Genomic DNA, 13,582 nt, shown 5'->3' with positions numbered 1-13,582 from the left:
TCACAGCATTAATAACCTATAAATAACCACAAACCCTAATGTTTTCCCTTGTTTTCGTGCAAAAGTGTACATTCTGAAAATGTTCACATTTAAGGAATTATCTTTTACAAATCATCATGAATAACCTGAAATTTCTCAAGAAAAATAAGTGACATTTCAACAACATTCAGCCTCAGTTTATCATTTCCACATTACAACTTCCAGATCAGAGAGTGTCTACAAAGAAATACATTTAGTCACAGCTATCTATATAGTACTTTATGAAACAACAAAACCAAGACAGAATATTAGAAAAATGAGAAACAAAATGACAAAAATGAGACAAATGACACAAAACAAAAAAAAAGAGACAAAAATTTGCCAATAAGTTACAAAGCAACAAAAAAAGGGATGGACGACAAAAACAAGAGAAAAAAACACAAAGCAACAAAAACAAGAAACACAGCAACGAATAAAGCAAAACACAAAATGACAAAAATAAGACAAAAAACACAAGTGAGACAAATAGGAAACACAAAACGATAAAAATGAGAAACAAAACAACTAAAATATGAGACAAATGACAAAAGTCAGACAAAGACAAAAAAACAAGACAAAATGACAAACGAACAACGAACAATCTAGTATTTTATTTTATGATCAAAACAACTTGTCATGGTCTAGAAATTATTTTAAATTTATAGTTTTACTATTTTACAATCTGCAGTTAATGTCTTCTCTGTAATTTTTACACTTTGAGGGCCGAATTGGACCCTCTGGAGGACCACTTTTGGCCCACGGGCCTCGTGTTTGACTCCCCTGTTGTAAGTGCAGAAAAAGAGTGGTTACCTCCATGGAGAGAGTTTGGAGATGGTACACAGACTGCAGGCCTTGGGAGGTGAAGTACTCGATGAAGTTCTGGCAGCCCAGACTGGTGAGAAAACTGTATGGGGAAAAAAGCAGGGCTGCTTAGACTTCAGCTACCAAACCAAAAGTCGGACTAAAATTAAAACTTCAGCTTCATCAACCTTGATGAAAAGTGCAACTGTGCTTGAGTTGAAGAAATATTATCCTAACTTGATATTTATTGTCAGCTTTTATTTTCAGACAGAACTGAAGCATCATTCTGATGTGTCACGTGTCATTATCTTACTATGTAGTCAAGCGTTTATAGTTTATTCCAAAGCTGAGTTGTAGATTTAAGGAAAAGATTTAACCTTAAGTGTGTAGAAACTAAACATCTTCATAGATGCAGTGGAAATAAGCCATAAACATGCATTTATATTAATGATTCATAAGGCCATTCTTGCTTTGGTGAAGAACCTTTATTATAAATACATGAAAAATTAATTTTTTGTAAAATACAATATAACTGGAAAAAGAAGCTGGCTATACAATTTAGTGGTTTAGTGAACATAACAGTTTAGAAAACAAAATGATGGACAAAGTCTGCAGTATCAAAAATTTGAAATTTGCAAGTCCAGTGACTGCATTGGCACAATATCTTAGAAAAGATATAAAAAAATAAGAAAAAAGTGTTGAATTAAATAGAACGTAAACATTTCTTTTGAAGAAGATTTGCTGTGGTGCATTTCATAAGATGATTGTACACACAGAGACAGGGCTTTAGTATATGACAAACAGCCATAGCGCCATAGTGGAGGTCTACAACTCATGAGCAGCTGGGTGCATAAACAGAATACAAATGCACGAATAATGTGCTGTTTTTTTTAACCCTCTTGTTGTCCACATTTACAGGCAACAAAAAATATTGTTTTCTTGTCTGAAAAAAAAAATCCCCAAATTTCTGAAAATGTGCAAAATCTTCAGGAAGAAAATTCCAGTAATTCCTTAAAAGTTTCCCTTAGAAGTTTTATTTAAAAAAAAAAATCCCCCAAATTTGGCAAGAAAATTCTTGTAAATATTTTCAAAAAATGAATAAAAATCTTCCAAAAATCCTAAAAATATCTAAAGTGATTCCACATATATCAGTATAACTTCTAATATTTTCTTTAAGAACATTCACATAAAAATCAACCAAAATCGAAAGAACTTTGCTGGATTTTGGTAAATTTTTTGTGAATGTTCTTAAGAAACATTTTTAACATTTCTTTTGTCCACCAAAAAATGTTTCATGATTTCCAAAAAATGTTGAAAATGTGGACATCAGAAGTTTCACTGTGAAAATACATTTTTTTTCCACATTTTCAAACTTTAAAACAGGTCAATTCTGACCCTCAGGATGACACGAGGGTTAAATGGAAGCTGCCTTTACGTTGCTTGTTGTTATCTTGTACTACTCGGGACAGTGCAGTCTTTATTTCGTCATGGCCAAAATTTGGACTCAAGAAAACCAAAACATACTTTTCACTCTTAGTGAAAACACTACTGCATCACTAAACACTCTGCCACTTATTTCCATGCTGCCAGTTCTCCTATGGACCTTCACTATGGCACCAGGGTGCTTAGAGATTTGTGATGTAATTGCAAGCCTTTACAAAGCAGCCATAATATTCTGTATAACACAGGTCAACATAGAAGTATTTTGCAGCAAAAGGCAACTTTTTCAAAGAACTGTTGGGTAAAACTTAAATGAACACAGCCAAACAAAAGGAGCTGTTTTGGCACCGACATGCCACTATGGTTCACATTTACCACAACAAGTGCAACTGATTGTCTGCTGGCCTTTTACAGGAGGATAAAGGAGTGTCATTGGAGGGTGAGGTACCTGACGAGGCTGGGGTCAGGGTTATACGGAGGGGGTGGGCTGCAGTGGGAAGCAGACACCATATTCTGACTGCTGTGGCCACCGTTCATGTCACCGTTGGCCTGCATGTGGTTGTTGTTGAGCATGTTTGACCCTGTGACAAAGAGAGGGGTAAGGATGTAGAACTGCACCATAGAGCTTCTTAACAAATCGAAACATGAGCTTCAGGGGTAAATCTAGTTTGATTTGAGCCACTTACATGGACACTCACCCATGTGACCTATGGAGGAGGGGGCAGTATGGTGTTGCTGGGGCTGCTGCCCCACCAGCTGGTTGACTGACTGTGGTTTGCTGAGGCCTCCTTGGGGATGCAGCTTGTTCATGTTGGACAGAGGAGAGTAAGAGGACGGGGACGGTATATGGCTCCTAGTGGAAAGAAACAAATAAGGCAGAGATTAGAGGAAAATGCACGTCTGTCACTGAGTTTGAAAGATGCTTTAAAGTTTGATGAAGTGAACTAGACTCCTCTTTTTCAGTGTTCATGAGGTTTATTTTACTCTCCTCAGACAAAATAAGAAACCTCACTATGTGGGTCAATCTATAATTGAGGGACTTTTGAAGTCCATGGGATATATCTTGCATACATTTTTATTAAAAGTAAAAAAACTAATGTTTTTATGTTCATTGTGATCATGTTTTTACAAATTCCATAATTATTTATTATTGAAACAATCCCTTATTAATAAAAATGACTGGATATCACTAAAATGTCAACTAAATAACCGTCTGAATTTAATACCAACCACCTTCTAATTAGCTAAACAATAATAAAATGAGCTTCTTCAGATATAGTTTGGATTGTGTTTTTTATTAAGTTGAGGTAATCATGACAGATATTTGTTTTTTTGGCAATATATAAAAAATTAATATGGAAAAAACAAATTGTATCTGTGTCCCAGAAATCACTTTCCGCTAAGTTCCCCATTACAGAAACACCTCTCCAGGAAGTGTGTTAATTCCAGATCACATGACCTGCTCCACATGATGTCATTTACTCCTGAAGAAAAGACTGGCCAGACTCCAAGGCTTTCTGACTTATTTAATATAAAGTAGTCAACAGGTTTACTGCAATATCTTTAGAAATAACTTTCAATTTCAATTTTACTCAGTTGTATATATAATATTTAGAAGAATCTTTCTCTAAAAATGCAATGTGGTGTTTGGTTCTAGGCGGCCATGTTGATTTTAAGCCTGAAAACAGTAAAAATGTAAACTATGACACCTGTCAACTATGTTACAAAAAGTCCTGCAGTCAGATATTGACCCATGTATATTTGCAGGTGGGATTCACAGAGAAGCAAAAGCACCTTCAGTAAGTTAAGTTCTTATGTGTCTTTGATCAGATAATGTCACAATTTAAGTGCAGTTTGTCTGTGAAGCCAAGTATTTGGGTGTTTGTGCTTGTGTGTGTATGCTGGGGTAACTCACGGTCTCTGGAGGAGCTGCTGCTGTGTTTGCTGTCTGTAGGATTCCACCAGTGGCTGTGGCACCAGCTCCACCAGCTCCAAGCTGTCTTTGATCTTCATCAGCAGCTCAAAGTTCTCCCGACCGCGAACCTGCACAAAAACACAACGTATACTGTAACCTAAGGCAGTCAGGAGGTACAGCCATCCATTAAAAACAGTACATGTTTGTCAGCATAAATATTTTCTACATATTTTTGTTTAAGTGTGTGAAAGGCTCTTACAGGAATATAGTAAATCTCTTCCTCTCCATGCCGTCTCTTCCTCATGTTAATATTTGGACTGGGAATATTTGGTGGACTCTGTTTAAAGTCTGCAAACAAAAGAAACAGAATCATAATCAACCAACCGTGACGTATAACAGCGATTGAATGTGGAGGTGTCTCTCAGTTTAATTCGACTCACTGCGTTTGTTGGCGCTGCCATTTTTGGCCACACTCTCATTCAGGGCCTGTTGTTCCCTGAAGTGGTCCTCGTCGGCTTTGCGGTCTCGGCCTGGACATGCACATATCCGACCTTCAAATGACCTTCTGCCCAACACTTGACCACTGCAGAGAGAATTTTTGATAGAAAATGTACCAATCAACACACGTTTAAAAGGCTCTGATGAATGCAGGCTCTCAGTGGTGGAAGATGTGGAAAAAAGATAAACAGGTGGCTAGGAATGCTATGGACCTTAGCCTTAGTTGAACTGTACATTAGATCTGGACAACTTGACCTCTCCATTCTGAAGTGTAGGAGTTCAAAGTTGCCAAGTGACAATGACAGTCATGTATGGTCTACCTGACTTGCTAGTGAGCGAGTAGAATGCTTCTTCAAAGGTGTTGACATCATAGATAATCCCTGGAAGGAAGGCAGGGTTTAAGAAAAATACTCTGCTAGCAGTGGATCCCTGGATATAGAGTGGAGGACAGCTGGACATGGGATCTTGAAGTGCTTGGAAAAGGTGGATTATCTTCAAACGGAGCATCCCTGGCAATGAAATGAAGAGGCTGGATATTTCACAGTATGTTTTCTATTGCAAATGCTCTATGGTATTCTTGCAGCACCAGTGTATCTGCGCTGTGAGAGAAGATCCTCTATGCAAGTTGTGTGGCAGAAGACAGCGATCATTCACATTCTGTCCGGGTGCAAAATAACTGCAGGGAAGATACAAGTGCTAACAATGTCTCAAGTTAAGGAGAAGGAAGGACAAAGGCCCCATGTCAAAATGCTGTTTCCACAGCTAAGATTCCAGCTCCTTGAAGCTGCACTTTCCAGAACCTTCAGGCCAGATGTAGTTATCTGGTCAGCAGATAGAAAAGGAAAATCCCTCTGACTTTGCTGCAGTGGGAGGGCAGTGAAGAGGCAGCAGAGGAGAAAACCCACAAATACCAGCAGCTGTTGCAAAACTGTAAATGCAGCAGGTGTCAAATGTGGAGCTTTTACTGACTTGGCCAAAACTATGGACTGAGCAGCTGGAGAACCACCTGGCCAAGGCAGCTGGCTGAAAGATGGAGGCAGTCTCAGTTGTATTTAAGCTCCATTTAGCTGTGATTGGTCATTTCTGTCTTGTATTCTGTACAAATGTGTGCCTTATCTTCCAAAACACATTGCAAGTAAGAACTAATACAAAGCAAGTGTCAAGGAGCTGATAATGTCTCAGTAGAGTCAAAACAAGCACAGTAAACAATCTTATCTAAGCGTGTGTTCTGACTTACTCCCTGGTTTCCAGAGTGATGATGATGAGGATGGGTCTTCTGTTCATGCCGCCCACACAGCTGCTGTTGCACATGAAGTTGTAGAGGATGGTGGTGAACTCGGTCCCCACCTGAAACACAAAACGAGGGATGTAGGAGGACTTTCTCAAAACACCAATCCACCACCAGAGGGAGGTGTTGCAGTGCTCTTCCATGAGCGGCCAGACAATTATGCTTTTCATTTCCCTCCTCAGGTGCAATCAGACATGACCATTCTCCTGCTTGTTTAGACATGCCTGCAATCTTTATTTATAGATGTGCAATCTATGAAGTAATTCACTGAAAACTGTCTTTTTGCTTGGAATGAACTCTAAGGATCAATCGTGTGTCTTGTCTCAGGTTAAATGTGCAAAATACTGGGAGCATCTTTCAGATATTCAGATGTCTGTTCATTTACACAATCAACATCTCACAGTCATCAATATTATTGATTAAGACTCTCTCCATGTCTGTATTTATTTAACATCAGCCAGACCTTCATTTTCTCTATTGGTATAGGTTCAATAATGGAAATGAACTTCAAGTAAATTGTTAATATCTCAGATATTGTGTACGTTTACTCTAGACCAGGGGTGTCAAACATGCGGCCCGTGGGCGAGGGTGACTTTGTAAAGTGTAATAATTACAGACAAGACATTAACTGCAGATTTTAAATTTGTAAAACTATAAATTTAAAATAATTTCCAGACCATGACAAGTTAATATGATGCCAAAGTAAAATGCTATATTGCTCATTGCTCTTTTGTGTCTTGTTTTTGTAATATTTTGTCTTGTTTTTGTTGTTTTTTGTCTTTTTTTGTCTGAATTTTGTCATTTGTCTCATGTTTTTGTCATTTTGTTTCTCGTTTTTGTCATTCTGTGTTTCCTTTTTGTCTCACTTGTGTTTTTTGTCTTATTTTTGTCATTTTGTGTTTTGCTTTATTTGTTGTTTTTTGTCTCGTTTTTGTCATTCTGTGTCTTTTTTGTCTGGCTTGTGTCGTTTGTCCATTTTTTTTGTTGTTTTGTGTCTCGTTTTTGTAGTATTTTGTCCTGTTTTTGTTGTTTTTTGTCTTTTTTTTGTCTGACTTTTGTCATTTTTGTCATACAGTGAAATCCTCTGGTTCAGTTCCAGGTGACTAAATGTTGTGTTCCTTTGTAGACACTCTGATCTGAAAGTTGTAATGTGGAAATGATAAACTGAGGCATAATGCTTCTGAAATTGAATTTATTTTTTTCAGAAATTTCAGGTTGTTCATGATGTTGTGTAAAAAGATAATTCCTTAAACGTGAACATTTTCAGAATGTACCTTTTTGCACTAGAACAAAGAAAAAATTTGGAGTTGTGGTTATTTGTAGGTTATTATGCTGTGATTTTACTGGTCCGGCCCCCTTACGATCATTTTAGTCCAGGGGCCACATATGAGTTTGACACTCCTGCTCTAGACCATAATTTTCTGATGTTTAAACCCCTGAACCTCTGGATTTGAAAGGCATGTTTTCTTTTTTTATTTTTAAAGGCCAAAATGACGCCATTCATCAGAAATAACTTTCTAATTTTCAACTGTCCATCCATCAGATTTAATCATATGTCTCATTTAAAACTGACTAAAATTAAATGTTTCCTTGTACCAGATTCTGTACAAATAAAAAAAAATCAATTAAGAAAAAGAAAAAGTGCACTTCCCAGCACAACTGTGAAGTCATTTTTAACTCAGCTGCAACCAATAGTCACATGAACACATCAGGGACTTTTCAGCTAAACTGAGCTGAACTGCAGGTGGTGTTTACACAGAGCAGATAGGAGACGAGCATGGCAACAAGTTGAAAATGTAAACAGTTAAAAATCTACAGGATGTTCAACCCCTATTATTTTCCAGTACTGGTAACACCTGGGACAAATGCTGACAAATATGTTGACTCCAAGTTTTTCCGATTCATTTGTAAAATAAGTAATCATAAAAGTTAAAAATTTCATGTTTTCCCTTTTTTATTTAATGTATGGCAGTCTGACTTTGTCATACTGCGCAAACACATTTTTAGGTTCTCTCTATTTCTAGCCAAGGTTCTGCTGTTTCCTTAGAGATGCACAACTTTATATTATAGTGAAAAATCAACCCACAGTCAGTGCAGCAGAACATGCTTGGTGCTCAGAGGGTTGAAGTGATTGTTTCAGTCTTTGAGGTAACTCATACAATGTTTTGTTTGTCTCTGTGATGTTCAGCAGCTGATGAACCACCAACCTGTGGAGCCTCGTAGGGCACAAAGACACTCTGCCGACCGGTGACGGGGTCGTCCACATACTGGCTCAGGTTGTTTCCCTCCACTCGGATCAGGTGGCTGGCCGGGGCAGCTTGGCCTGAGGAGAGAATGAAGACAGAAACGTGAGGATCCAACTGATTGTATAAGTCAAGGCTTTAGAAAAAGCAGTCTTGTTGATCGTACCATCATTGAAGTCTCGTCCCAGCTCGTGGTTGGGGCATCGTTTGACCACCTCTGTGACGTGTTCTGCCTTCTTGTAGACGGGCATGGCTCTGATGATGCTGCCATGTGGCGGGGAGGAGGACAGCTTGATCTGGATCGGACATGTTTTGGCAATCTGACAGTAGAGCTTCTTCAGCAAAGGAGAGTACTGGGTAAGAAAAGAACACACACACACACACAGGGATTTCAAATGAGTGATCTCAACTCTTGAATGGCAGTTTTCCGGGTTTGAGAAAATGCAAAAGCGAATGGTTCGAAATGAAAGAGCTCAAAACATTCACCATCGGTCAATGATGCTGTTGAGGTTAACTTTGCACCACCAACTACAGATTCAGCTTTTCTTTTTAAAAGCAAACATCCAGTTTTTAGATCATGTATTTCTGCTCCTTTCCAGAAAGTCTCCAAGTCCTGGTTTACCATATAAAATAGTAATAATGATAATAGCAGTGGTTTTAGTCATGAAGCAAATATCAATTAATGCACATCAACATATTTAAATGTTTTCGACTACATCTGAGAAATTTAAGGCATTAAAGACACACGAACTGTGAGCAGGAACTTTTTTCTCACTGTGTTGTAAAATCTCATGGCTAAACCTAAGGAGGGAAAAAAAAACGTCTGAGCTTAAATCTCAAAGGCTGCGCTACCACTGATATCATGGCAAAATACATATTTCAGGAGGTAAAGCTGGAATAACATATGATTTTAATCCATTAACACGTCTATCAGCAAGGACATTTTAAATAATTGAATACGAGGTGGACAAATGAAGAGCTCCGTGATAGTATGATGATAAAACACCACAGGACACTGTAATTACCACATAAAACCATGACTACAGAATAAATTGTGTCTTATGAAGGACTGGAGAGTGTGAATGAGGAGGGGAAAATACACGAGGACTGTAAACCAGTCAGCAGTAAATTTGAGTCTGTGTTGTAAAGGTAATTACTGTGTTATTAGAATGGGTGATTATTATCCAGCACGCTGGGTTTGTGAGTAGTAATATGAGATGCTGTACATGACAAAGGAAAAGTGGAAGTTCAAAAGGACAGATGAAATGGATAAAAATGATTATGTCTAGGTGTGTATATCAGCTTACAAACTATAAGTGGACAATAGTGAAAGTGTTTGATGTGAGAATCATGCAGCGAATCATTTTGTAACAGTAGAGTTAAATGAAAATATGCTGATGTGAGTTAAAGCCAAGCCTTCAGTCAGTTTACAAGCATTTACGAATGCATCTGTGCGTGCAAATGCCAAAAGTGATGCATTCAAAGGCGTCACAAGGAATGGAAAAGCCTAAACATGCCCCAACACAGTCACAAAATCTTAAAAATATTTCCCGTGGAAATCAGACTTTCCAGAAAAAAAACTAGAAAGTCTGTTCTGTCCTGTGTGGACATGCTCTAATGGGTGCAAACATACATGCAACAGCGCACCCTGTGGCACAAATACAGCACATGCAGCTCAAGATCTGAAATGCTGCACATAAAAAAAGTCTTAAAGAGAGACAGACTGATGAGGAATGGCAGCTCTGGAACCCGTCCACTTACATTTTCTGCAACTTAAATCACCAAAATCCTATTTATAGGACCATTTTTAAGTATTGGTTTGATAAAAGTTTACACATAAAACACCACATAATGAATTTGTTTATGTAGTAAAGGTTTGAGCTCCATTCATTCGAGTATTTCAAAAACCTTGAACCCTGGTATTAACTATATCTGATAGGTCACTATCCTTCTGCAATCGTCCCTTTGTGTTGTTGTCTGTCAGTTTCAGACTGGATATCTGCTTTCTCCCATTTCTGGAAGGTGGTATTCCACCAATTTTTAAAACGACTGCTATTATTCATATTATCATGCTTTTCCACATTTCTTGTGTTTCTTCCCTTTAATCTCTAAACAGGCCCCATTCAAACTCATATTTTTATATTATTTAATCCTTTATTTATGATTTTTCTATATAAGTTAACTCTTCAAATTTAAATATCTCTGATTTGCTTTTGGCCCAATGACGGCTGGGAAAGAGTCATTCCAGCAGCTCCCTGGGTTACTTGTTGTGACACCATTACTAAGCCTCACACACACTCCAGATTCTCTTACACACACACACACGCCGCGAGCACTCCCTTTAGGGCAGTGGAAATACCTGTGCACAACATTACCTTTTCCCACTTACTTTCCCTAACAAGTCTCAACAGCCCGTCCATACCGTGAATAAATCATTTTTGGGAGATGCAACAGCCAGACAGACTTCTTATTTACAGACTTGGGGACTTTTCGTGCCGCACCTATCGCGTCTGCAAAGCTAATCCATGGGGTTGTTTACTAACGGAATCACGGCAGAAAGAACTTCATTGGAGAACACTGACTCTGTATTTCATATAATGCCTTACATTAGTAGTGAAATGCTTTTTGGTAACGTAACAGAACTTCTTTTGTTTTATATCTTGGCTAACATGGTTAACATTGTTGATATGCTACAAACTATTCTAGGTCACTAGTAGTTTGAAATTCCTCTTCTATTCTAAAATGTGTTGCTGCAGTATTAGAAGGTGTTGATTTTAATACTTTGGAGCATGCATGAAAAATCCTAAATATTTTTTGTGACTTTAGTCTTCCGGGATACAGATGCCACAAGGCTGCATCAACATATCCACTCTATAGACTGGTGTGTACCTGAAGCACACTCACACACAAGTCCATGACTTCAGCTCCATGTGCTCGTGTCAGAAGTGATGCATTAGCAGCAGAACTAGAGCATCTGATGTGTATCTTCCTGTACAGACACGAGATGCTGACTGATGAACAGGATGGGCGATGTTTCATGGCACAAGAGGTGAAAAGAAAGATGGAGAGAGAGAGAGAAAAACCACCAGCAAATGCTTTGTCACTTGTGAGAACAAGTGGAAACTAGAGAAGAAGGACTAGAGGAAAGCTAGATTCTTCAAATTAAAATGCTAAATGTAAAAAAAAATGTTAACATCTTGACTGTAAACTGAGGGCAACCGGCTGATTTCACCATTTTTAGGTGAAATTCGTTGACATTATTAGGTGATACCAGACTACTAAGATAAGATGAGATAAGATAAGATCCACTTTGCTTTTTGAGCTTTATAGGGCATCATCTACTGAATGTAAAGAAAACAATAATAAGTGTATCTTCTTTAAATATAAAGTACAAACTGGAAATCTTTCTCTGTTTTACTGCAAAAAAATACAATACAAAATTTGTTAAATTTATTGTAAAATATTCCAATGTGACCAAAAACACTGCACGATGCTCCAACTATACATTTTGTTGTCAGTTTTAATTGCAGTCCTATTGATCCATCCATCCATCCATCCATCTATCCATCCATCCATCCATCCATCCATGCTTCCACATCGTAGACCAGTGGAGGCAGGTCCTGACAGGCTCCTGGAGACTAGGTGATAATTGCCAGGCCGTCATCCATATACACAAGAAACAGCTTGCCCACTGTAAATTTGCTTAACAAATCTCAGATATGTTTTATGCACATTCACAGACACACACACACACACACACACACACACACACACACACACTGAGGATCTGCTATTTCTACAGTCTTTAATTACACTGGATTTAAATCAGTACAGATTTATATCAGAGTAGATTTGAGTCATCCATTTCTTTTTGTTGCTGTTTCTGTGAGAAATAACAAAATATATAATCGACCTTTAAGGACAAAATCACTAAACACTTTTTTTTTCTTCACACAAAAGTTCCAGGGGTTGATGGAACCATCTGAGCCACTTAGTAGACTAGAGCAAATGTTTAGCATACAGATGTCCTAGACAGCTAGCTTCCCAATCCAGAGCATTTGCGGAACATTGTTGATAAAGAACACTTTACAGTATTGCATAGGGATGAAACTAGTCAACATAGGTGCTTTATCATTTTCAATTAATCAGAATCACATAAAGTCATGCAGTTGGGAAAGAATGAATTTCTTTTGCGTGTTGTCATTTACAAAACACACCTCAAAAGCCAAATGTGAGTGAGAAATCTTCCTCATCTAGCGCGTTTTTCCCAGATTCGATGCTTGGCAGGAAGCTCGGCGGTGATGTGGCCGTGGATGATGCATGGGGAAAGGAAGGGAAGGATGCATTGTGCAGGACGTGTTGGGACCTGCGTCCTAACGGAGTCGGGCTAATAGCTGGGAAGAGCAGCTTCTGACAAGCCGCTCTGCAGTGCATGCTCAAGCCTGCATCCCCAGCGCATCACACCCCCTCCCAGTCCTGACACATACTGTACACACACACACACACACACACACACACACACACACACACTGAAACTGAAGTCTGAGTGTGTGGAAGAGGTCTTATTATTTGACAATGCTGAGGTGTTAGATCTCATTTCCAGCCATGGTGACGCTTGCCTGCATTCAAGCCAAGGAATGATCTTCAAGGGGCCAGAGAGCAGCAGAGTTTCAGAGCTATTAAAACTAATGCACAGAGTCTGGAGTAGACAAAGGCGGATTACCAGAGTAGCTTAACGTGGACTTATTCTATGTTGAAATACTATGATAGATGCGAAAAAAGGATTGCTTCTCTTCTCTTCTCTTCTCTTCTCTTCTCTTCTCTTCTCTTCTCTTCTCTTCTCTTCTCTTCTCTTCTCTTCTCTTCTCTTCTCTTCTCTTCTCTTCTCTTCTCTTCTCTTCTCTTCTCTTCTCTAATGGACAGCTCTATGCAGCCACAAACCTCACCTTTTGTCAGCTGACAACTTGAGAAGTTGGGATTTAGTGAGAATTGCTTGATGCAACATGCAGCTACCTTTCTCGTAATCTCCGAGCAATGCATGCCACCCGCTCTCAGTGGGAGGCAGAAGGGAGGGAAGAGGGTCGGCCAGGCAACTGATTATAGTCAATGTGCCCCTATTGCATTTGGCATTCCCCATTGCTTGAAGCTACAAGGATTTAGCCTGAAACCCAGAGACTGTTAACTACATTCAAACTAGGTGACTCAGTCTGGACCACATAGTCGCAGCTTTTTCCCAAACGTGTTCAAACCTGCACATTTTACTGAATTTGGCATAAATACACACACCCATGAGTGTATGCACATTAGACGCACACAAATCCTCGTGCAGCCCTGGTGTTATTTTTGGGCAATCCCCTGCCATTAGCTGAAACGTATTCA

At 38.8% G+C, this 13,582-nt stretch overlaps 1 protein-coding gene across 5 annotated transcripts in view; it reads right to left on the bottom strand.

Annotated features, from left to right (window-relative positions):
- The window catches only part of tp73 (tumor protein p73), a 30,772-nt gene that overhangs the window by 2,058 nt on the left and 15,132 nt on the right, over nt 1–13,582 (bottom strand). For 3 of the 5 annotated variants that reach the window (XM_035948453.2, XM_035948454.2, XM_035948455.2), the window contains 9 exons: nt 8,370–8,556; nt 8,168–8,283; nt 5,910–6,019; nt 4,615–4,757; nt 4,434–4,522; nt 4,175–4,302; nt 2,946–3,112; nt 2,708–2,840; nt 829–922 (listed from right to left, as the gene is read on the bottom strand). In XM_035948453.2, the coding sequence (XP_035804346.1) occupies nt 829–922; nt 2,708–2,840; nt 2,946–3,112; nt 4,175–4,302; nt 4,434–4,522; nt 4,615–4,757; nt 5,910–6,019; nt 8,168–8,283; nt 8,370–8,556 (1,167 nt within the window). The remainder of the gene's footprint in view (nt 1–828; nt 923–2,707; nt 2,841–2,945; nt 3,113–4,174; nt 4,303–4,433; nt 4,523–4,614; nt 4,758–5,909; nt 6,020–8,167; nt 8,284–8,369; nt 8,557–13,582) is intronic. The other 2 variants (XM_023270883.3, XM_035948456.2) reach the window with 1 other exon arrangement.

The sequence above is a fragment of the Amphiprion ocellaris genome, chromosome 8 (assembly GCF_022539595.1).
Source record: "Amphiprion ocellaris isolate individual 3 ecotype Okinawa chromosome 8, ASM2253959v1, whole genome shotgun sequence".
In the NCBI taxonomy this organism is placed as follows: domain Eukaryota; kingdom Metazoa; phylum Chordata; class Actinopteri; family Pomacentridae; genus Amphiprion; species Amphiprion ocellaris.
This window is presented reverse-complemented; position numbering and strand designations above follow the sequence as displayed.